Raw genomic sequence first — 24223 nt, 5'->3', positions numbered from 1 at the left:
AGGAGGATTGGTTGGCACATGCAAAGACGACAAAGGTCGGTAGGTGAGAAGAAACAGGGTCTCGTTTTTTACGCGCGTAAATGCCTCCAATTCGCAAAATCCCCGTTGCATTTCTTTGATTTTTCTCATTCAACGCAAATCCAGCACCTTTTTCAATTCTCTACGACATTCTTCTCCTTGTTTTCTCTCGATTTGAAGCATCAAATTCTCTTTCGGAATGGTTTGCTGACTTTCAATGTGCTTGAAACCCTAGCTGATTTCGTCGCGAACATCTGGATCTCGCTGGGGTGAGGCTTTGTCGATCGTCCTTTCTGCTTCTTTCTGTTTTCTTGTCGGTTTTTTTTTTTTTTTTTTTTTGAGTTTGACTCACGAGATGAAAATATGAAGTCACGCTTTCCGTATTCTTTGCGTTTTTTTTTGGATTGTGGAGGAATTCGAAAATGTGATTTGAAGAATTCTTCTTTCTGCATTGCACCGCCGTTTCATGTAACTTCAAGTGTGTTGTTAATTGAAATTCGATTTTTGGTGGAAACACGAGAAATTACTACGACGTGTGTATGTGATCCTGTAAATATTGGTTGACATTGTTCATTTTATGAGTGTATGTGATCAATTGAATTTTTGAAAGAACCTACATCGTTTCTATTATAATAATCATTGCATTGGGTGGTGGAATGGTGGAATCCGTTCTGTTATAGAAGCCATTTTGAATTGTAGATTTGTTCTGGCGAACTTTCTATAGAGCGGCGTGTCTTGATGTTGCCTTATCTGATCTATAGTCTTCCACGCATGTTGGAATAGTAAAAACGAGTGCGAGTCATATGTGGTTGGAGCATCTGTATCTATTGTACATTGATTTGCTTATTTTAGGTTATTTACAATGTGTTCGTCTCTGAATATTAATATTTTCTATGATTTTTTTGGAAGGTCTGGCATAATCTAAGAAATCGTGCATTGTTGCTCTTCTGCTTTATTGAGTCTCCCTGGCTCTGGTTCTCAACATTTATATTTTATCTGTGCAGGTTTATTGTACCTGTCATCTGGATTCCGTTCTTAAAGTAGACATTGGTTGCCCCTATTGAAAGCCAGAAATCCTGAATATCACACAACTTAATAAAGGAGGAAATATGGGGAACAATTGGGTGTTTTTCATTGATCTTGATGGAGGCTCACCTTATATCTTGCCAGTCGAGCCCTTTTCATCTCATAGATTTGGAGACCATCTATTTTCACATATTAGTTTCTTTATGGATAATTCTCTGTATCAATCTAGAAATTTGTATCTGGCTGGAAGTTTAGCACTTCAAGAAGCCTTTAATTGCTTTTCAAAGATCGCTGGTGCCCTATTCCTATGGTGCTCAAGTACGTCAAGTGCAAACATGACTAGGGAAATAGCAGGTGATCTACATGGTTCAAATTCTAGAAGCGTTAAAAACTTGACAGAAGTTAGGAGCATCCGTTCTGGTAGAATTGGGTCTAGAGGATTTCACTTTAGCTTTAATTTGGGAATGAAACATTCCAAGCCATTTTTTCTTGGCAAGATTGGCGGTTTTGCAACGAGACTTTTGGGTAAAGAAGCTGGAAGGCAGCAGTTGCATCCTTTGCTCTCAGTAGCGGCTGCTTTAGTTCCTCCTCTTAACAACTTGTAAGCTGCTGTTCTGTGAGATGAATGGAATGAATTTCCTGTTTGTTTTAACCTTTATTATTAGGTTCAATTATTTGACCCAAACTTATTCTTGTATCAAGGGCCAGCAGATCATCAGATGTTATAGCTGTTCCATTGGAGAACAATGAATTGCATGTCCATGGATGCACGGAGCAGAAACCTTGCGAAGTTGCGTATGGAGCACCTGCTGGTTTAACGTTTCCTGACGTGAATTGGACACGGCATGCAATTGAGCCCCAAACTGGCATTGAGTTTCCCGTGGTACTAGATAACATTCTATCCGGAGAAAATAATTCCAGCTTGAGTTCAGAGGTGAATGTTTACCGATTGTGGCCTTAAAATATTCCTCTCCATGTTTATATGCTTTTCTGACAACCAAGTTGTTATCTGTCAATCTGCCCTTCTTATCATTGTCCTTGGCCATTATTTTACTCTATCTCTGGGTTATATTGCTAATAATTCTCAACTGCTACTGTAGGTTCTTGTTGGAACTGGATCCCGGATTGTAAAAATAGTCAAAATTAAATCCCTGAAGGTCTATGCTTTTGGCTTTTGTAAGTTTATTGGTATATCAGGTACTCTATTTTTTTGTTTTGTTATCTTCATTTTTCTGATCAGATCCTTGATTTTTCCCCTTATAGATGTTCATCCAAACTCTGTCTGCGAGAAGCTTGGTCCAAAATATGCTTCTAGTTCAGCAGATGAATTAAATGAGCGTCGTGATTTTTATGAGGACCTTCTGAGGTAGTTTTACCTTTCTCTCGAGTTATGTAATTCCTTTGTTATTTCATTTCAATTGTCAGCGTTGCAGTTTCAAAAGTAGTCTGGAAAGTGTGAAAAAGGCTTGGAAATTTGTTTAGTATGCTCGATATGACTGTGCCAAGGGATTTCTCGTCTTCTCTACTGTTCCTAGCCTGAATGGGAACATAGATTTCACTTTTCACTTTTGACCTTGGATCCAGTTTTCCAAGAAGTTACTTTACTTCTGCCTTATTTCTAATCATGTTTTTGTACATTACCATGCTGCAGGGAGGATATTAATATGACCGTCAGGCTTGTGGTTAATTGCAATGGGATGAAAATCAATACTGTAAGAGAGTATGTTTCTTTCTTTGGAATTGAACACTGATACATACTTTATTGGTCAATCTTTTTCCTTAAATAGTGGGTATATCATATTTTAAGGTTCAGTTTATTCGCACTAGGCATTTAACATCTCACAGCCTGTATATTGAGTGTGTGTGTCTTTAAAGTCAGTTACAGATTGTGAAGTTTATAAATTTTGCACTTTAAGTTTGAAGTATGCCCAGTTTGATTATATTACCAGGTACAGTTCATACAAATTGGATTCTTAATTATAGTGACTTAAGATTCTCCTGGCATAAAAGATTCAGCTAGGTGATAAGTAGTGTTATGTAGTTGCCTTTTCCAGTAGGATTTAGATTATTGGAAGTTGACTACTCTCTTTATATAGCTTACATGAAGATATGCCACTATCACTCTAGCGTTTGAACAATTTTTCAAGGTTCTCTAATTGATGTAGCGACTAGAATGGTGCATCCAGGTCATCATGGAATTTGCTTTGTTTTTATAAGCAGTTATAATTTTACTGTTGAACTGTAAATTTGATACGGTAGTTTTATTTTAGAAGCATTCAAACAGGATTAAAAATTGTTCTTACAACTTCATGTAAAATTATAGTTGATTGAGTTTCGTAATGTTAATATGTTACTCAAGCTAATTGATAATCATGCTCTGATTTCTCTGTTGCAGTGCTTTTGAGAAATCACTTAGAGCACGATTGTTGAAGGTAAAGTGTCCGATACAACTAGCCATATCTTTGCTTCTGGACATGATTTAATTTTTCTTATTTTTTAAACTAATAATTGGCACAGGCAAATCCAGAAACTGATTACGATTGTGTGAGGACATTTGGTTCTCTCTTCACCAAAGACATTCCATTACCTTTGGTATCTCTATAGATTCGAAGCGTCACTTCTGTTTGTATTTTGTTAATTTTGTGTGTTCTATTTTTCATTTGCATTGGAATATTGTAGGGAACAACGATCGATTTTCGACAGACGGCTGATGGACAATTAATCACTGAAAGTAAGCAGAGAGTACAATTATAGCGTGATGGAATCATTTTGGTCCCCTTTGATAGCAATTTTGTTTTTGGTTTTCTGTTTTTTAAATTGTGCAGGTTTCTTTAGAATTATTTTGATATAATTTTCATCTTAGGAAACATTAAACTTATTAGCCAAATTCAAAAAACAAAAACAAGTTTTTTTTATAAAAAAGTTATATTCTAGTTTTAAATTTTTGGCTTGAACTTAAAAAACATGTTCTGAACGTAGATAACAAAGCAAAGAAGCAAAGAAACTCATAGATAGAAATGGTATTTATAGACTTAATTTCGGCCATAAAGTTTGATACCATTGATAACCGATTGTGCAGCCTAGTTACTCTTGAATCGAATTTGGGGCTCTTACATGTCGTATTGCATTTTATTCCCCCCATACGCACAATAGTATGACCTAATCAATAAATTAATGTACTCACGCCTCTGTAGTCGGAGGTTCAAATCATCTCATTTGTTGCACTAAAAAAATCATTTAAATCATATAGAAGACTAATGGTGGTTGTTGCACAGTGGGAGGCACTCTGATTGGAGCAGTTCGTAGCAAGGAATTGTGTAGTAAGTGAAACATCACCTTTCTGAACTCGTCCTGTGAGAATTGAAATGAACATATAATAGTTAGTTATTAGTCAATGAAAATTGATGTGAAGATCTCAACCATGAAATCATAACTTGCAGGGGCGTTCTTTGATGTTTACCTTGGCGACTTTCCAGTGTCGGAGGAAACGAAAAAAGAGATCGGTAGAAATGTGGCAAGTCTTATTGGTAGATGCTGACTAACATCTTTGTTCTAAAATTGTTCTGAAGTACCAGAGCTTCCATTGCCCCTCATTTTATATGGACAATTGGTTGCTGTGACATGAGAAACTGGTGGCAGGCTTTGGCATTAACAAGATCATCACTTAGTTTTGCACTCAAAAGCTGGCAATAGCGGTTGAGATCTAGTACATATTTGAAAAGAAAAAAAAAAACAAAAAGACAATAAGAAAGACAGGCGACACTCCAAATAACCATTGATTGATTCTTTTACGCCAATGGCTGCTGTATGTATATGCAGGTTTCATCAAATTTATCAGCTTTCATTTTTTAGGACTTTTTTCTTATATTTTGATAATTTTCTCGCAGCCTTTGTTCTAATAAGGAAATGAATAGAGTGAGTAATTGGTTGTGACGCCCATGATTTATGAGACTGGTTGGGAGTGATACAAAGTTATTCTCTTCTTTTTATAGAATTTAGAACAATATCTGGATGGTTGGGAGTGATTGAGTTTGGGATTTTATGGATTCTATCTATATCTTTTATGTATGTATATGTACTTGTATTAGTTATGTTTAATATAAGGTTTTTTGTTTTTGTAATTTCTTTTGGTTGGGGTGACTTTATTTTATGATTATTATCTTTTAGGTGACGGCCGCCATGTTTAGATTTGGTTTCTGTTGAATGTGGATGTTTTGACGTTAGGTTTTGTAATAGGCTTACTGTTAGCAGATATTGGCCGTTACATGTTGACGTCAGTCTCAAATTTTTAAAATGTGTCTATTAGGGAGATGGTTCTGTTGGACGATGAAAGTCCCACGTCCACTAATTTAGGGAATGATCATAGGTTTATAAATAAAGAACCTATAAATAAAGAATAGTCTCTCCATTGGTATGGTTTGAGGCCTTTTGAAAAAGCCCAAAGCAAACCTACGAGAGCTTATGTTTCAACACCTCTATAATGTTTCGTTCCTCCCCAATTTTGTAGTTTTGTTTGGGTTCAAATAGCATATAATATTATATAATGAAATTAGGGCCCACCTCTCCCTGTCTTGTAATATTTGAATATTTTTTGAATTAAAAAGAAAAGAAGAAGAAATTATAATTATATATTAATATTTTTGAAAAGCGTGAAGAAGAATCCACCCCTAGGAAACAAAGAAAATAAAGGGCGCACGCAGATAAACGAGGGTAACAAACTTTACACCTATGTCTTTGCTACAATCAACTCAAAAACCACTTGGCTTCTCCTTTACCTTTCCCAATTTCATGATTCCTCCCCCCCAACTACATGTCGTTTTGTCTTTGTCATTGTATTGCAATCAAACCTTATGATCGACTTGTCGCTCCTTCATCCATCATAATAAATAAATCCATTATCATTACTGACGTGGCAATCTCCATTTCAACGTTCGAAATGACCACTTTATCCAATTGAGCCGAGCCGAGCCCAAAGCCGGATTTGGTGGTCTCCGAATTTCAACTATCCCCTCCGTGGGCCCCACCACCTTTGTTGTGGATAAGCATCGCAACACTCGGTTATATGCTTCGACTCGCCACGTCATTGCCTAATAATCCGGTGCTCCCAGGTCTATTGTAATTTCCATCCTGTGGGCTACCCCACCAAAAATAATATAAAAAAATAAATAATAAATTAGAAAACAGCTCACAAATGTTAACTAAAGCTATCCGAATATTACATTATATTAAATAAGTTGCAAGTGGATGAGGATAAGGCCCTTTTTTTTTTCCCCTTACCTTACCCCTTCATTAAATTATTCCTTTTTTTTCTTTTATATATATTTATTTATTTATTTATTATCATTTTTTCTCCTAATCTAATCATTTTTATTTCTTTTCCAATTAATATCTTTCATTAATATCTGATCTATTGCCGTTCCTCCACGTGCTCTCAATCCCCACCGTTCATTTTTTTATTATCCAAAATCTCTTAAATTCATTTATATAAATTTAAATCCCATTTCTTCTTCTTCTTCTTCTTCTTCTCGTCTGCGTTTTTCTCTCTCTCTTTTTTCTTCTCTCTCCTTGGTTGTCACTGCTCAAGTTCGCGAAGTCGTCATGTCGATTGCTTTGGATAGGGTTCAGCGGGTTGAGGATAAAGGCTCTGGATTCTCGCCGGAGGATTTGGGTTATGGATCGGTGTTTGAGAGGTTGGATACTGGGGATGTGGATCACGGTGTTGAAGGCTTTGAAAAGGAGGCTGAGGAGTCCAATACTTGCAGCTCGGCTTCCAGTTCTTCTTCTTCGATCGGGAGGAACAGTGATCAGTCCGCCAGATCGTCGGACGGTGAGGAGAGTGGCGAGAGTGATGAGGTTCAGAGCTCGTATAAGGGGCCGCTGGATATGATGGACTCCTTGGAGGAGGTTTTACCTGTCAGGTTGGTGTTCTTTCTGCTTAAGCATCTTGTTTCTCCTTTGTTTTGGATTTTACAAACTCTTTACTTTCTTGCTCGAATCTTTGTTTGGAAATTAGAAATCGGAATCATTCCTTGTCTCTAGTTTTTGAATTTGAGGGATGATCTGGAACGAGTGTGTTAAACCTATGGTTGGTGAAGCTGAAATGTTTAGAGGAGGCCTGATTGAGCTTGAAAATTTAATACTCCTGCAGTACATTGCATTTGGGAATGGGGATTGTTAATCTGTCCTTCAGAACGATGGAGTGATTCGATCTATGCTTGATCAATTAATTTTGCTTCATTTTGGACTTACTATTAGGGAATTATGTTTTCAAGCTGGCAGTGACTAGTATTTATTGCTGACAAACAGATAAAAGACTTGCGCTACTAAAAGCAGTCATTATTCTTGGCATGAATAAGACACGGCCTGTAGAAAATTGTATTCTTTAATATAGGTGAATGTGATAACAAATATGAGAAAAAAGAGCATTCTGAAGCCGAGGATTAGCAAATGACATGATTTCTTTAATACTCCTTAATCATGTGTTTACCGTCGAATGTTTTTTTATCATCTGTTTTGCCAATCTCTATAGTGGAGAGTGTGTTTCTGATCTTCTTGAGCTCAAATCAGAAAGAAATGATTGCTTTGCTGTGCATAAAAGTTGTTCTGCCTGCAAAACAATGGGGCTTTGATTTAAGCATAAAATCTAGGAAACACAATTTCTACCGTTGATTGAATCCTTTATACATTGAGGTTTTCATGCAATTATCCATTAGAACACGCACAGCCATTCTATTTGTTCCTTGATCTAATACAAAATCATTACTACATGCAGAAAAGGTATCTCAAAGTTCTACAATGGAAAATCAAAGTCTTACACAAGTCTGGCTGATGCCTCTGTTTCCTCCATGAAGGAGATTGCAAAGCCGGAGAATGCCTATTCCAAGAAACGAAGGAATCTCATGGCTTACAATCTTGTGTGGGAGAAGAACCGGAGTTTCCCCCTCAAGAATAACGGTGGTGGGATATCAAAAAGACCCATCAGCTCAAGCAGAAGCTCCCTGGCTTTGGCTGTTGCTATGAGCAGTTCCGAAAGTAACTGCAGTGAGGATTCAAACTCCAGCTCATATTCAGGCTCTCCACCGCCTCTCCCACCTCTGCACCCACAATCTAGAGCATCTAACTGCAATCTGGCTTCCATGGTGCCACCTCAACGAAATTTCTCCACCTGGCGTTCATATTCCTTGGCTGATTTACAAGAGTGCGCCACCTCGGCTAATAAGGCCAATCTAACAAATCTCAACTGACCTGAAAGATTTCCATCTCCTGCTTATAGGTACGCAGGAGACCTTTTAACTGTTCTAGGAACCCTGAAATAGGAGGCTTTTCTAGTATGATTTTTAGCTCGTATGGTCGATACTGTACTCCCTATATATTATAAACCAAAACTTTCATGTCTCATTGTTTATACTGAAATGGGGATATGAAGTTAAGAGTAAAGCATAAGGTAGCAGCAGATGTTTGAGTCACTTGAGTCAACACCTGTCTGTACTGGCCTAAGACAACCAACCCAACTACTCACCCACACATAAACAGCCACCTTGAAGCTTAGTTTGGCCAATGATCCACCTCTCAAATCCTTCTTGGTCCACCAAGAGTGATAGCCAACTGCTAAGATAGCTCCTATGCTTGCGAAAATGATGCATGGAAAGATAGGGTGATCTTCTCCAGGCCATGTAATTGACTTTAGAAATTTAGTTAAGTTAACTGCCTTACAGGCTTGACATTGCTTCCCCAAACAATTTAAGGACACCATCTGCACGTTTTGACACATGTAATTCACTGGATTTGGGCTTCTGATATTGATATTTTCCCATGAGCTTCATTTATGGTACGGCTTCTTTGTTCTAGACCTTGAGAATGTAAACATACATGCACAATGTTGCAATTTGCTCGTTGGTTAAGCATTTGTAAGCATTCCCAGTGACTTTGATGAGTTTGTTTTGCTGATTGTCGTTCAATATAGATGAATTTGCCTCTTTGTTGGATTGTTCTTTTGATTTCATTCAGTCAAATATTGCTGCCACATTCAGGAACATATTGCAACAAATTCAATGTCGGTTGACGTGTTTGTACAGGAGTAGATAAGATTAGATTAAATGATGGGTCCTATCTATCACTCAATTGGACTAAGATTTGAGATCAACAATTATATGTAGCCCTAATTTACAACCTGTCCAACTTGACCATATATTAAAGCTATTTATATTTCAAGTGGTGGTTAGATCAAGTCCTACCTCTTCCCAAATTTATTTAATAAGCATCATTCCTTGATATAGCAGTCGAGAAACGACACATATACGATAATGACTTAGTTATTCCATAAGGTGAGTCGAGATACGAACACACACATAAATTAAAGAAATAAACTTACTCGTTCTTGAACTATAAATCTTTAAAAAATGATGAATAAAATTTGAACATCGCTCACCACCCGGTCAAATTTATATTCAAATTTTGTCGACTTTAAAAGTAGTTTTAAAACTTTTATAGGTGATAAAAAACGGGGTAACCTTTGGACGCACAAGTATTTTTAAGATTAAGTCAAGACTTTCCATCTAAAACACAAAAATAATTGGAAAGTCATAAAAATGTGGTAACCATGGCCCTAATTCCACAAGTATTTTTAAGATTAAGCCAAGACTTTCCATCTGAAACACCAAAATAATGTGGTTCCCTCGGGGTGATCCCCATGCCTCGACCGATACTGACTTTTTACAAGTGGGTAAAAGATTTAAGTCGAAAGAAATGTGAGATCCCACGTCGATTAGAGAAGGGAACGAAACATCTCCCTAACAGATGCATTTTAAAACTATGAGGTTGACAACAATACGTAATAGGCCAAAACAGACAACATCTACTAGCGATGGGTATATGTTAGGAAAGGGTGTTGGACCCCAAGAGAGGTGGAGTGTGAGATTACTTATACCTTTCCTTATGTTTATGCTTTGCTTCCTACTTTTATAGCTTACACTACACAGTAACAAGGCGGCTGCTAAATCCAACCAATCATGGAGAGCATTCTTTCTTAGTTCTACAGCTTTGCCTACCTTGTTACTCACTGTTCTGTGATATAACCTCTCCAAACTTGAGGAAGAGCTGGGCGTCTGAGGTGCTCATCGACGGGCAGTTCAGCACGTGCGGCGTTTTTAGCTTTGCATATTCATCCTTGTAGCTAGGGACTCTTGCAGATGGGGGCAGTGATGCAACAGATGGTATTGGCTTCAGTGGTGCTGCCGAGGGCAGAAGACTGCCGATGACGCGCGTTACTTCGTGCATCGTTGGCCTATCAGATGGCTGCCTCTTGGTACACAGGAGAGCGAGCTGAAACGCCTTCTTTACAGCTCCAAGATCCTTGGAAGTTGCAGTTATTTCAGGATCAACCGTCTCCATTACCGCGTTGTTGGACGTTTTCGATAAGATCTGATATATATATGAAAGAATATGTATGAGGAAATAGTCAACATACCTAACAGATGAAGAGAAAAACGCCTGGTAGTGTACTGACCAATTGGTGGAGATTTGATTCATTGTCTACAGCTTTCCTTCCAGTGAGTAGTTCAAGTAAAACAATGCCGAAGCTGTAAACATCAGATTTTTCAGTAAGTCGGGACGTTCGAGCATACTCTGGATCGATGTATCCAATCGTTCCCATGATATAAGTAGATGTATATGTCTTCGAGGTGCACAAACTCTTGGCGATGCCGAAATCAGTGAGATGGGCTTCGAAATCTTTGTCTAATAGAATGTTTGATGACTTGACATCCCTGTGGATAATACGAGGGCTACAATCATGGTGTAGGTATGATAGTCCTTGGGCTGCTCCATGTGCAATATTAAGCCGAGTGTCCCAGTCAAGTTTTTTGTTCTTGGTAGAACAAGAGCCTACTTTAAACAACCATGGGTCAAGCACATTCAGGCTAAAAGTACGATGAAACAAAATTAAACCGTCGAAAGTGTTAGTAATCACAACTCTCCACAATGGTATCATATTGTCCACTTTGAACATAAGCTCTCATGGATTTGCTTTGGGCTTCTCTAAAAGGCCTCATACCAATGGAGATGTCTCCCTCTCAACCATCCTCCCCTCGAATAAAGTACACTATAGAGAGCCTCCCCTGAGGCCTAAGGAGCCCTCAAACAACCTCTTCTTAATCGAGGCTCGACTCCTTCTCTGGAGTGCTTGAACAAAGTACACCATTGTTCGACACTTGAGGATTTTATTGTCATAGCTAAGTTAAGGGCATGACTCTGATACCATGTTTGGAATCACGACTCTCCACAATGGTATGATATTGTCTACTTTGAGCATAAGCTCTCATGACTTTGTTTTGGGCTTTCCCAGAAGGCCTCATACCAATGGAGATGTATTCCTTATTTATAGACCAATGATCATTCCCTAAATTAGCTAATGTGGGACTCCCTCCCAACCATCCTCAACAGAAAGGCAATAATTTTGACGATATTTAAGACGAATAAGAGCTCAATCTTACCATGTAGATGGTCCCAAAGGCTGCCATTTTCCATGTAGTCGTAGAAGAGGAGATTCCCAGAGGGGGACAAGGAGTATCCTTGGAGGCCGACTAGATTTCTGTGCTTGATGCTACCGACGGTTTCGAGCTCGGTCTCAAACGCGTTCATGCTTAGGGGCTGGTGAGAGTAGAGCTTTTTGATAGCCACAGGTTTGCAATTCTTGAGTACACATTTGTAGACTGTGCTTGAAGCTCCATGTCCGATTATGTACTTTTCACTCAAATTTTCAGTCATCCTCATAATATCCTCGTACACGTGAAGTGCCATGTTCATGTGAAGGATTACTAGCTTGGGAGTTGAGTAAGTAACTGAAAGGTTTCACCAGCCACATAATGGAATGGTTTAGTATTCAATTAAAGCCATGTGCCATTCTTCATAGATTGGAATGGTCAAAAGTACCTGGTTTATCAAGTGATCCATCTGGAAAAGGTATTGTGTTGTTCGGTCGGCACACGGTTAGGAGGATCATCATTAGAAGAATTACGAGAGCACCAAGAGCGATCCCGAGGATAACGGCTTTAGATAACGTCACTGCGTTGAAAGCAATGAAGAGAAATTTCGTAAAATGGTGCGAGTGTTCAAGGCTAGATTGCGTGTACCTCGACTATTTACATGGGATAACCACTTGAATCTATTACAATAGTAGATATATGTAACAGCCAAAGTCCACTGCTAACTGATGTTGTTCTCTTTGAGCTTTCCCTTCAAAGTTTTAAAAAACGTCTACTAGAGAGAGGTTTCCACACCCATATAAGTAATGATTTGTTCCTCTCTCCAACCGATGTGGGACCTCACAATCCACTCCCTCTTAGGGCCCAGCGTCCTCACTGGCATACTATCTGGTGTCTGGCTTTCATACCATTTGTAACAGCCCAAACCCACCGTTAACAGATATTGTCTTCTTTGAGCTTTCCCTTCCGGGCTTCCCCTCAAGGTTTTAAAATGCGTCTATTAGGGAGAGGTTTCCACATAGTTTGTTCCCCTCTCTAACCGATGTGGGACCTCACAATCCACCCTCTTAGGGCCCAGCGTCCTCATTGGCACACCGCCCAGTGTTTCGCTCCAATACCATTTGTATTTAGCCCAAGCTCACCGTTAGTAGACATTGTCCTCTTTGGGCTTTCCCTTCCAAGCTTCCTCTCAAGGTTTTAAAACGCGTCTACTAGGGAAAAGTTTCTACACCTATATAAGGAATGTTTCGTTCCCCTCTCCAACCGACGTGGGACCTCACAATACAACTATGAAAACCATTTCAAATGCATAATTACCTCTCTCGGTCGTATGAGCCTCACGACAGGGATAGATGTTGCTATTCCAATATCCACAGAGGGCAGGATTTCCAAGGAAACTGAAAGTAAACTTAACATCAGTAGCATGAACAGCTTATGAAGAGATAACACTATACTGACATGAAGTATGCTTTTGTATGCATTAAGACTTGTACCTGTCAAATGAGAACCTAGAGAAGTTGTTGCTTGTGGGAATGTAACCAGCTAGATTGTTATTAGATACGTTTCTGCAAGGATCAGTATATTGGCTTTGTTACTCATCTCTGGTGTTAACATTATTATACTAACACTTATTGGTTGGGGACGATGAACTTACAGTTCGGTAAGACTCGGGCAGTTTATCAACGACCTCACGTCCCCGGATAGATTGTTGTTTTCAAGTCTCCTGCATCAGTTTCATCATTTTACCATGAAGGAAACAGTAGGATACCTACTTGAATACTTGAAATAGTTTTAGCAGATGGAACTCAAGCTATGATGTCAGTAGAACAACATGAAAGAAAAACGGGGAAATATAGTTCATGACAAGATCAAGCCTCTGAGATCTCACATCAGTTGGAGAGAGGAACGAGTGCCAGCGAGGACACTAGGCCTCAAAGGGAGTGGATTGTGAGACCCACATCGATTGGAGAGAGGAACGAAGTTCACCGAGGACGCTGAGCCCCGAAAGAGGGTGGATTGTGAGATCTCACATCGATTGGAGAGGAGAACAAGGCTCACCGAGGACGCTGAGCCCCAAAGGGGGTGGATTGTTAGATCCCACATCGATTGGAGAGGAGAACGAGGCTCACCGAGGACGCTGGGCCCCAAAGGGGGTGGATTGTGAGATCCCACATTGACTGGAGAGGAGAACGAGGCTCACCGAAGACGTTGGGCCCCGAAGGGGGTAAATTGTGAGATCCCACTTTGATTGGAGAGGAGAACGAGGCTCACTGAGGACGCTGGGTTCCAAAGGGGGTGGATTGTGAGATCCCACATCGATTGGAGAGGAAAACGAGGTTTACCGAGGACGCTGGATCTCAAAGGGGAGTGGATTGTGAGATCCCACATTGATTGGGGAGGAGAACGAATTCACCGAGGACACTGGGTCCCGAAGGGGGGTGGACTGTGAGATCCCACATCAGTTGGAGAGGGGAACAAAACATTCTTTATAAGGGTATGGAAACCTCTCCCTAGCAAACGTGTTTTAAAAAACCTTGGGAGGAAGACCGAAAGGGAAAGCTCAAAGAGGACAATATCTGCTAGCGGTGGGCTTGGACCGTTACAAAGCCACTTAGGAAATTGCTAAAGTAGTGTCGAGAAGTCATGAACATAAACTTTCAGCCTATGATAGTTCCTCTTGTTCTTCTTTTAAGAATGATAAATGAAAACATCTAGTGTAAGTTACAATTTCAAAACTTACAAGGAGAGCAGATTTTGAAGTTGTGTCAGTTCTTGAGGAATGAACCCAGAGAGCTGATTGTGTGAAATATCTCTACAGCACAGCAACATAAAGACAATAGAATTAGAACAAGAACCAGAAGTTCCTGCATTCAAAGGAGATTACAATTCCACTTACATTTCCATTACACTTCTTAGATTGCCAAATTCAGCTGGAATAGATCCCATTAAGCGATTCCCGCTTAGATTTCTTCAAACGTATAAAAACGAAGATCATTGATTTCAGCCCGAACACGTACGATTGATGACAAGAAAAAGCGAGTTAAAAATGATACATACAGCTTTAGGAGATGTTCGAGATCTCCGAACGACGAAGAAATTGTGCCATTAACTTCGTTATTTGAAATGTCTCTGTGCAGCAACTATGAGTTAGTATAAGAAACATGGGGAAAATGAGTGAAGATTATATCTCATGAACTTACAACGTATCCAAATTGCCAATTCGAGATAGCTCAACTGGAATAGGACCTTGTAGATCATTTGAGGACAGATTCCTACACATGATCCATATGATAAAGAACATTCTCATGAACATAGGAGCTCTTAAGCCACTCAAAACAACCAACTTACAGGTAAGTCATACTCTCTAGCCTCTGGAAAGACAGCGGAATCGTTCCGTTCAACTTATTTCCGTGCACATTTCTGAAATCAACGAATCGTAACGGTCTTAACGAATAGAAGATCGTTCTAAATGGAATCGGAGTTCGGATTAGATTCTTACAGGCTGTTGAGATTTGTGCATGAGCTAAGATTATCAGGGATAGGCCCTCCAAGATTGTTATGAGCAACATTTCTGCAAGGATGCTTCATCAGTAAGGGACATGAGAAGGCACGAGTATACGAATGGGACGATGAAGCTTACAGGTCGAACAAATCGGTTAGTTTCCCTAGCTCGGCTGGAATACTCCCAGTAAGATGATTATCATTCAGTTCCCTCAAGAGGAAAGAAACATTACGTCAGTAATCATCAACGTCGTAATTGAAGTTTCGTGTACGTGAATGAGAAGCTTAAACATAACACATGGGATGCTCAAGGATTGTTGAGAACATAAATGCACATTAAGATTGAATAGGCTTGTTAAGAACTCATATGACATCAGAAAACAAGGAGAACATATAGAATTCTCCACATTAATAGGAAGTAAAGGACAGAAATGTTACAGATAATGGAGCTTTGTCATATTCCCGAGCTCTGCTGGAATGGAACCAGTGAGCTTGTTACTATGCAAGTACCTGCATGCCATCAGAGATATCACTCACCAGAATAAGATATCTCATAAAATGTAAGTGGCTAGACATAATTGATAAGAGATATGGTCTGTTACGTATTGTCGTCAGCTTCACGGTTTTTAAAACGCGTCTATTAGGGAGAGGTTTCCACACCTTTATAAGAAATGCTCCGTTCCCCTCTCCAACCAATGTGGGATCCCATAATCTACCACCCTTGGGGGCCTAGCATCCTCACTTGCACACCGCTCAGTGTCTGGCTTTGATACTATTTGTAACAGCTCAAGTTCACTACTAACAAATATTGTCCGCTTTGGCTCATTACATATCATCATCAGCCTCACGGTTTTTAAAACACATCTCTTAGGGAGAGGTTTCCACACTCTTATAAGGAATGTTTCGTTCCCCTCTCTAATCGATGTGGGATCTCACAATTCACCACCCTTGGGAGCCTAACGTCCTCGTCGGTATACCGCTTAGTGCTTGACTCTGATACTATTTGTAACAACCCAAGTCCACTACTAACAGATACTGTCCACTTTGGCCCGTTACATATCGTCATCAGCCTCACGGTTTTTAAAACACATCTGTTAGGGAGAGGTTTCCACATCCTCATAAGAAATGTTTTGTTCCCCTCTCTAACCGACGTGAGTTGATATGTATATTACCAGTTTCTTCATTAAACATTTTAGGACATATGTAACAGAGCTGCCAAATGGGAAGGACAGAGAGAACAATAAAAATATGCTTACAGTTTCTCAGTGAATGTCAGATTCCCTAAGATAGAGGGGATTGGACCAGTTAACATGTTGCAGCTCAAATCTCTGAATTTGGATGTGAGAAGGAGAAGTTAGAAAAACTGAGAGAGCAAGAATGATGCATCTATAACCGCTCAAGCCCACCTCTAGCAGACATTGTTCGCTTTGGTCCATTACGTATCACTATCAACCTCACAATTTTAAAACGCGTCTACTAGAAAAAAGTTTCCACACCCTTAAAAAGAATGCTCTGTTATCCTCTCCAACCGTTGCGCGGTCTCACAATGATATATGCATTATACATTCTTTATAAGCGTGTAGAAACCTCTCTCGCGAGGCTGATGACAATACGTAACAGGCCAAAGCAAACAATATCTACTAGCGGTGGACTTGAGCTGTTACAACGTTAGAGAGAGCTATTGTTGCTTACAGCACGGCAAGCGCCTGCATCAGACCAATGACTGGTGGGATGGGACCTGACAACTGATTACCCTGCAAGGACCTGAAAAGAAAGCTCATAACAATTGAAGGACCAATACAAAAGTCAAAAAATTCATTGAAACCCACACAAAACTGCTTCAAGGATACATACAATGTGGCTACTTGAAGGAAACCAATGTTGAATGGTATCTCTCCAGTGAGATGATTGTATGACAGGTCCCTGCCATTCAATATGAAAGAAAGTTTAGCTACTTATATACACAGAGTGGTGCACTTGGTGTTGAATGAGAAGGATATATAATACATACAAGACCTGGAAGGCTGTGCAGTTGCCTATGGTTTGAGGTATGCAGCCTGTTAAACTGTTGTTTCTAACATCACTTCAAATGGAAAGAGTTTTATTAGCCTGAGAATATGTTCATATAGTCTCTTGGTGGAAGTAAGGATTACTTACAAATACCATAAGCCAGTGAGCTGACAGATATCTGGAGACAGTGTGCCCACCAAATTGTTGCCACGCAATCCCCTGAGAAAGAGTTGAAGGTCAAATGAAGCGTTTAGAATTCGAACCAACAAAAGCTAGCGGTTATTTGTGACAGCTCAAGCCCACCGCTACTACATATCAGAGTCGGTCTCATGATTTTAAAACGCGTCTGCTAGGGAGAGGTTTCATATCCTTATAAGGAATGTTACGTTTCTCTCTCTAACTGATGTGGGATCTCACAATCCACTCCCATTGGAGGCCCAGCGTCCTCGCTAGCACACTGTTCGGTGTCTGGCTCTGATACCATTTATAATAGTTCAAGCCCCCCGCGATCCGGTATTGTCCGCTTTGACCCATTACGTATCACCATTAGCCTCATAGTTGTAAAACACGTCTACTAGAGAGAAGTTTCCACACCCTTATAAGGAATGCTTTGTTCCCCTCTCCAACCATGTGGGATCTCACAATCCACCCCCCTTGGAGGCTCAGCGTCCTCGCTGGCACACCGCTCGATGCTTGGCTATCAGATATTGTCCGCTTTGGCTCGTTACGTATCGTCGTCAACCTCACGGTTTTAAAACGCGTCTGTTAGAGAGAGGTTTCCACACCCTTATAAGGAATACTTCGTTCCTTTCTCCAACCAAGTGGGATCTCACAATCCACCCCCCTTGAAGGCCCAGCGACCTTGCTGGCACACCGATTGGTGCCTGGCTTTGATATCATTTATAACAACCGAAGCCCACCGCTATCAGATATTGTCCACTTTTGCTCATTACGTATCACATCAGCCTCGCAGTTCTGCTAGAGAGAGGTTTCCACACCCTTATAAGAAATGTTTCGTTTCCCTCTCTCACCCACGCGTATAAGAAAGAATTAGGAGTTAAAAAAGACTCACATATATTGCAGCACTTCATTCCAGTAAATGAGTCTTGGTATTTCACCACTAAGATTATTCTGTGCCAGATCTCTAGAACAACCAAGGATGAAAAATGGGCATCTTTCAGTAATTTCTCAAAGTAAAAACTTTGAAGGCAGTGAAAAAAGTATGGCATGAGAACTTACAAGACCTTCAAGTTTGGAATCTGAGACAAGGTTGAAGGGATTGGTCCAATCAGTCTATTATTTTTCACAACTCTGAAACATCAAACACATAATAAGATGAAGCATCACACAGTTACAAAAAAGTTACATACTTATGTTTGAACTTACAGCATTTCCAGTTGCTTCAACTTCGAAATGGAAAATGGTATGTCTCCATAAATCTCATTAAACGATAAATCCCTACAAAGTTTCATATAACCGTTTAAGCCCACCGCTAACAGACATTGCCTCTTTGGACTTTCCCTTTCGGCCTTTCCCTCAAGGTTTTTAAAACGCGTATGTAGTGAGAGGTTTCCACACCCTTATAAAGAATGTTTCATTCTTCTCTCCAACTGACGTGGGATCCCCTAATCTACCCCCTTCGAGGCCCAGTATCTTTGCTGGCACACCGTCTCGGGTCTTAGCCTCCTCGTTGGCACATCGCCCGGTGTTTGACTCGTCCTCTATGGGTTTCCCCTCAAGGTTTTTAAAACGAGTCTACTAGGGTGAGGTTTTCACACCCTTACAAAGAATGTTTCGTTCTCCTCTTCAATCGAAGTGGGTTGAAGATATCGAACATTTGTAAGCACGAAAGGACTTACAGATTAATTAACGAAGAACAGTCACCAATCTCATCAGGAATTTGACCGGAAAGCCTATTCCCTCTCAAATCCCTGTTCAAGGAATCCCATTATTAGAAGAAGGCTTAGAAAGTAAGAACATGAATAAAGAAGAGAGGAGTACAAAGTTTGCAGGCCCTTGAGCTTCCCGACCGAAGGAGAAATTTCTCCGACCAGGTTGAGACCAGAAAGATTACTGGAACAACAAAAAAAACAATGGGAAAAAGCAGATGAACAAGGTAGAACAATCTTTAAACTGGATTTTGAAACCAACCCAGAAAGCTAATAGGGAAATTGTTTGGCTTACAGAGTGATGGCATTGAGAGTGGCATTGTCACAGGTGACACCTCTCCATATACAGTAATCTGAAGAAGGTGAGCTTGTCCAATCATATAGAACATTATCCACATCCCTCAATGATTTCTTCATCTCCAACAACGTAGCTCCTTCAACATAGGAAAACATGTCACCAAACATTAAAAAAAAACATTTCTGAAGTGTTCTTGGAGACATTTTAAAGTTTTTTAATGGTGACTTACCATCATCGGAATCCACAACACCGGCGCTAACACAGAAGAGAAAAACCAGAATAAGAAGCTGAATAGGAAATGCCATGGCGACCGCCCTCTTCATAGACATGAATTACACTTCCATTGCCAGTTACAAGAAGCTTAAAAAAACAGAGAACCCTGTTCTTATCTCTTTCTCAAGAACGTTAAAAGGCTAAAAAAGAAGCAATTGGGAGAGACATTGTTGAGTCTAAGAGGAAACGATAATGAATTATTTCACAGAAAAAGATAAGAACCCATCTGCCACAACTCTATTACAAAACCTGCAACGACACAGACCCTTTACTCCATTTCTCTCTCTCTCTCTCTCTCACTTGCAAATGGGGCACTGTGGGTAATGGAAGGAACCCATTTGGGTTCAGCTGACAAGGACCCTCTTCTTTGAAGACTCGCCTCGTGCACGTTTTGCTGCAGAATTGAGCCTTGAATTCAATGAACTTTGTTATTCCAGTGTTCATGTCATGTGGTTTAATGCCCAAAACGTACAGTCTTTTAAGATAATTATAGGGGAAATCTTGTTTTTTTGTTGATTTTGTTTTCAAGTTTATTCCCTTAATAGAATCTGCTTTTTGGTAAGTTGAGTGCTAATTGAAATCAGTGCCTAAATGATGTAAATTTAAAATAAAAATACAAACTTTAGGTTTCTATGTTCATGAACGTGTATTGGATAAAAACAAAACATGTTCCTCTAAAGTCCCACAAACAATGATCTGTCACGTTTGAAACTACTGTGAACTCCCGCGTTGTCGTGTATTACTCCTTTCACATTTAATATGAGATTCCACATCGGTCGGAGAAAAAAGCGAAACATTGCTTGTAACCATGTGGAAATCTCTTTCTAATAGATGCGTTTTAAAACTGTGAAGCTGACGACGATATGTAACGAGCTAAAGTGAATAATATCTATTAGCAAGGTGCCTGAACAATTACATCTACACACTCTTATCAATCTTTTGTTTTGACGTTCTTACGATGTATCACACGTATCACAATGATTTTGAAGTTCATACACATTAAATTATTAAAGATTTAGAAGGTTTTTATTTTTACATATTTCTATATATTTCAAATAATATTTTATGTGATGAGGTCAAAATCAATATATATTTAAGTATATTAAATTAACTATTTAAATTTTATAAGTCCAAAATATGTATATATTTATTTATATTTGACTTTATATATTAAAAAATAAAGCTGTTTGGGGAATTCAAGTAAATATAAGAGAGAAATGGGGGTAAAAGGGGAATTTGGGATAAGGACAGTCGGAGGATCTGCCAGAATCTGGGCCCACGGCCCATCTGGCCCTGATTGATTAACTCAGCATCATAAAGAGAGAAAAAGTAGCCCATTTTAGGTTAAAATTAACAACGTTGTCTTTAAATTTAAATATTTCCAAATTGTTTTTTTTAATTAAAAAAAGTTATTTTTCAAAAATTATATATATATATATATATATATATATATCCAAATCAAACCCATATGTGGTTTAAAGCTTTAAATTTGAGTGTTTATTTTGTATTATTATTATTATTATTATTATTTTTGTAAAAATGGAGACTTAATAAATTTTTTATTAGATAATTTTCCTTTTATAATATAATTTTTATGAAAATAGTAATAATATAATATTGAACCTAATTTTATTATAAAACACACAAATTATACAAATATTTATATTTAATTTAAAAGTAGTTTTGCTGTTATTTAGGGGCGGTGACGTATTTGGATGAGAGCGGGGTTGCGTTTAATTGGGTGTAATGACATGTCTCTTAGGTCATGGAGTGTTTCCTTTTTAGGGTAACAGGCGGGTCATCTTATTATAATAACTACTAATTAAGTTTAAATAATAGTAATAATAAAACGAACCATCCAGCTAGCTTCTACGCTTTCAAATTTTTCAGACAGACAACCCATTTTTCAACCAAATTCTTGAAGCCGCCATTTGGTAAACTTTAATTTTGAAACCCAAATAAAAAATATGTTTATCGAAGGTTTTGCTTACGGAATTGAGTGTGTGAGATCCCACATCGGTTCAAGAGAAGAACGAAACATTTTTTTTATAAGAATGTGAAAACATTATCTTGGTAAATGCATTTTAAAAACCTTGAGGGGAAGCCCGAGGGAGATAGCCTAAAGAGGACAATATCAGCTAATACACAGAGGCATGCAAATATTTGTATCTCCAATGTAAATATTTGTATCTCCAATGTATTTGATAATTTTTAGGTTGAATTATGTGTTTAGTAAATAAAAGTTTATATTTAAAGCTCGCATAACGGAAATTTAGAGATGTATTAGACAATTTTTAAAGTAACTCAAAGGATAGAGGATATATTAAGGAAACACATTACAAAAAGGATAGAGGATATATTAAGGAAACACATTGAAGGGACAACTTTTTCCACGCTATTAAATGATTTTGATGGTATCAATGGCAGTCACGGCTGCGTCCAGGACCGCCATAGAAGAAAACAGGTTCAGTTGGGATTGTACTTCGATAATTATCAACAGAGTAGCAAGAATACTCATCAACCCAAGTTCCAACTCTCACCGGATACTTCAACTGTAGCGAATAGTCCACGATCCTTGGCTGCCTCACGAAGCTAGCGTACTTGTAATGCTCCCCTGCATAGTCTCCGCTCCCCATGCCCGTCCCCGTGTGTGGCACTTTCTTTATGTTTGAGCTAAACACCTCCCCGCCCCATTCCACCAGTGTCGCGCTGTTGCGCAAGTATCCAAATAGCGTCGGCGGCCAATACCCCACTGGTTGCCCTTGCATTTTCAGCCACCAGTTGCTTGACTGAGGATCCTGCATCAATTAATATTAACACGCATCCATATATATACCTACTATGATTAAATAATCATGGAGAAGGAGTAGGTTGCATGTAAAATTAGTTACCTGAAAGATACCGACCGTGATAATGAACTGTTGTCCACCTCTGGTCGACAATGGGTCAATAACTGCACCAAGCACCACTTTCGGGTTCGTTTGGACAAACCCACTGCAAGTCAAGTCAAAGCACCCTTACTGCACCAAGCACCACTTTCGGGTTCGTTTGGACAAACCCACTGCAAGTCAAGTCAAAGCACCCTTTCGATTGGTAGGAGTCCACCTAACCACGTTTGGACAAACCCACTGCAAGTCAAGTCAAAGCACCCTTTCGATTGGTAGGAGTCCACCTAACCATTTTTCCATGTTAGATACAAATTATACTCAAATTTCTCTCACCGCTCTGATAAATGAAAACCCTCGATCTTACTGTCCAATGTACACTAAGACGAGTTTTCGTATCTCCATACAACCTTGGATTAACCTATAACAACAAGAACAAATTAAAACTCATCAAGTCCTTAAAATTGTTTTCCCAAAAAAGACAAAAAATGTACCATCCAGCCGGCTTCTACGCTTTCAAATCTTTCCGAAGGCCCATTTTTCAACCAAATTCTTGAAGCTGTGAAATCACTCGGCAAATCAACTTTAGGGTTCCAAACATTAAGCTGTCCTGAAGCGCCAATGTAATTGAAGCCGGCCGTATACAGGATCGCCGTCTGGTCATATTCAACACCAAATTATAACACAATTAGCTCAACTAAAATTTAATTTTGAAACCCAAAACAAAAATATGTTTATGGAAGGTTTTGCTTACCGAACGATTGACTTCTTTCCCGAGTTTGGAGCTTTCATAAGGAAATTTCTTTCCAAAGCTATCAAGAGAATTGGCTCTTAATAAGTCTTGTTCACGAACTCTGCGAATTGGAATGGTTCCATTGGGACAACTCCCACTTCTTTGCCATACCTGAAAGGCCTCGTTATGCTCGGTCGACATCCTCCAATCGACGCCCCAATCGGGTTCCATCTATATGAAGCATTGGTTAAGAGCGTAAAGAATATGATTAGGCATACACATAATGATTTGATTAACACGAAGAAATGAACCAGAATGGTGTGGTTCTTTAGAGCGGGATGGTCAAAAGCAGGCTGCTTGTAAATGTCAACACAATCGATGATATCTCCATCTTTAGTCTGCATAATTCCCATGCAAAATTATACGTGAAAAAAAAAACATTAAAAAACGCAGTGAAAAGAAAGATGTTACGTAGATGGTGTGGAGGGCAGGCTTATTGAGAAGCTTTAATTTGTTGTGAATCTGCGCAGATAATTGTTGAGAATTATTGATGTCTGGAATGGCGGCATGAGATTGGAGAATGGCGGCATGAGATTGGAGAATGGCAGCAGCAATGGCGAAAGCCACCATTGCCAAGAGCTTCCCTTCATGATATGTGTTCCTCATTTTCTCCGAAGGAACCCAATACAAAAGTTGATTTTTAGTTGTTTTCTTGGGTTGAGGATGACAATGGAGAATTCTAATATTTATACCACTTTTTGTTCTTCCGTTAAATAAGGTAAATTTGGTTTTGGAATGGCAGGAGAGGAAATGGCACCACGAATTTTTAACCGCCTTGTTTACTGTTGTAACAATTTTTTACTTGGGCAGGACAACAAGTCGATGAGATAGACATATTGGGCCCAACTATTGGCCCGACATATTGGGCCTTGGACTTCAAATGTGTTTGCTTTACTGGGCTTGGGCTAAACCAGATAGACATATTGGGCCCAACTATTGGGCCGACTTATTGGCGGTTGGGAAGAAAGCAACAACGTTGTTTTTATTGGTCTCGTTGTCAGTATGCATAATTACGACTTTGGATTTTTTTTTTTTTTTTTTTTTTTTTT

The 24223-nt window shown here is 39.2% G+C and overlaps 5 protein-coding genes across 10 annotated transcripts; 2 read left to right on the top strand and 3 right to left on the bottom strand.

Moving 5' to 3' along the window:
* Positions 1 to 13: 13 nt before the first annotated feature.
* On the top strand, positions 14 to 5056 carry LOC111446664 (fatty-acid-binding protein 2). Of its 4 annotated transcripts, none has more exons than XR_002711126.1 (11): positions 14 to 287; positions 1023 to 1645; positions 1747 to 1978; positions 2145 to 2220; positions 2308 to 2410; positions 2696 to 2764; positions 3440 to 3476; positions 3562 to 3636; positions 3724 to 3805; positions 4320 to 4364; positions 4485 to 4545. XR_002711126.1 is itself a non-coding variant. In XM_023085569.1 (11 exons), exons 2-11 carry the CDS (start codon positions 1128 to 1130, stop codon positions 4580 to 4582), a joined length of 1305 nt encoding a protein of 434 aa, XP_022941337.1. In that variant the 5' UTR covers positions 18 to 287; positions 1023 to 1127; the 3' UTR covers positions 4583 to 5056. The 4 variants fall into 4 exon arrangements, 3 of the variants coding, with proteins under 3 accessions (XP_022941340.1, XP_022941337.1, XP_022941339.1); XM_023085569.1 differs by having other exon boundaries at positions 18 to 287; positions 3724 to 3775; positions 4485 to 5056; XM_023085571.1 differs by lacking the exon at positions 14 to 287 and adding an exon at positions 408 to 555 and having other exon boundaries at positions 3724 to 3775; positions 4485 to 5056.
* A 1492-nt stretch (positions 5057 to 6548) lies between these two features.
* LOC111446629 lies at positions 6549 to 9022 on the top strand. Its single transcript, XM_023085517.1, has 2 exons — positions 6549 to 6962; positions 7817 to 9022. The coding sequence occupies exons 1-2, from the start codon at positions 6643 to 6645 to the stop codon at positions 8286 to 8288; spliced, it is 792 nt and encodes a 263-aa protein (XP_022941285.1). The 5' UTR covers positions 6549 to 6642; the 3' UTR covers positions 8289 to 9022.
* An 853-nt stretch (positions 9023 to 9875) lies between these two features.
* Positions 9876 to 19927, bottom strand: LOC111446654 (LRR receptor-like serine/threonine-protein kinase ERECTA). 3 transcript variants are annotated; one of them, XM_023085550.1, is made up of 27 exons: positions 19453 to 19924; positions 19221 to 19359; positions 19038 to 19109; positions 18896 to 18967; positions 18423 to 18494; positions 18276 to 18347; positions 18109 to 18180; positions 17184 to 17255; positions 17038 to 17109; positions 16881 to 16949; positions 16719 to 16790; positions 16283 to 16354; positions 15465 to 15536; positions 15166 to 15237; positions 15025 to 15096; positions 14874 to 14945; positions 14726 to 14797; positions 14583 to 14654; positions 14422 to 14493; positions 14266 to 14337; positions 13180 to 13248; positions 13019 to 13090; positions 12843 to 12922; positions 11974 to 12105; positions 11535 to 11882; positions 10550 to 10926; positions 9876 to 10464 (listed from the first exon to the last, which is right to left on the bottom strand). In XM_023085550.1, exons 1-27 carry the CDS (start codon positions 19550 to 19552, stop codon positions 10096 to 10098), a joined length of 2979 nt encoding a protein of 992 aa, XP_022941318.1. In that variant the 5' UTR covers positions 19553 to 19924; the 3' UTR covers positions 9876 to 10095. The 3 variants fall into 3 exon arrangements, with proteins under 3 accessions (XP_022941318.1, XP_022941319.1, XP_022941320.1); XM_023085551.1 differs by lacking the exon at positions 18423 to 18494 and having other exon boundaries at positions 19453 to 19925; XM_023085552.1 differs by lacking the exons at positions 11535 to 11882; positions 11974 to 12105 and having other exon boundaries at positions 19453 to 19927.
* Positions 19928 to 21836: 1909 nt separating this feature from the next.
* LOC111446578 lies at positions 21837 to 22506 on the bottom strand. Its single transcript, XM_023085433.1, has 2 exons — positions 22388 to 22506; positions 21837 to 22294 (listed from the first exon to the last, which is right to left on the bottom strand). The coding sequence occupies exon 2, from the start codon at positions 22262 to 22264 to the stop codon at positions 21914 to 21916; it is 351 nt and encodes a 116-aa protein (XP_022941201.1). The 5' UTR covers positions 22265 to 22294; positions 22388 to 22506; the 3' UTR covers positions 21837 to 21913.
* Positions 22507 to 22569: 63 nt separating this feature from the next.
* Positions 22570 to 23817, bottom strand: LOC111446223. The gene is made up of 6 exons (XM_023084941.1): positions 23586 to 23817; positions 23426 to 23512; positions 23136 to 23345; positions 22876 to 23037; positions 22749 to 22802; positions 22570 to 22668 (listed from the first exon to the last, which is right to left on the bottom strand). Exons 1-6 carry the CDS (start codon positions 23778 to 23780, stop codon positions 22570 to 22572), a joined length of 807 nt encoding a protein of 268 aa, XP_022940709.1. The 5' UTR covers positions 23781 to 23817.
* Between the last annotated feature and the right edge of the window lie 406 nt (positions 23818 to 24223).

Source organism: Cucurbita moschata, unplaced genomic scaffold (genome assembly GCF_002738365.1).
Source record: "Cucurbita moschata cultivar Rifu unplaced genomic scaffold, Cmos_1.0 Cmo_Scf00008, whole genome shotgun sequence".
In the NCBI taxonomy this organism is placed as follows: domain Eukaryota; kingdom Viridiplantae; phylum Streptophyta; class Magnoliopsida; order Cucurbitales; family Cucurbitaceae; genus Cucurbita; species Cucurbita moschata.
This window is presented reverse-complemented; position numbering and strand designations above follow the sequence as displayed.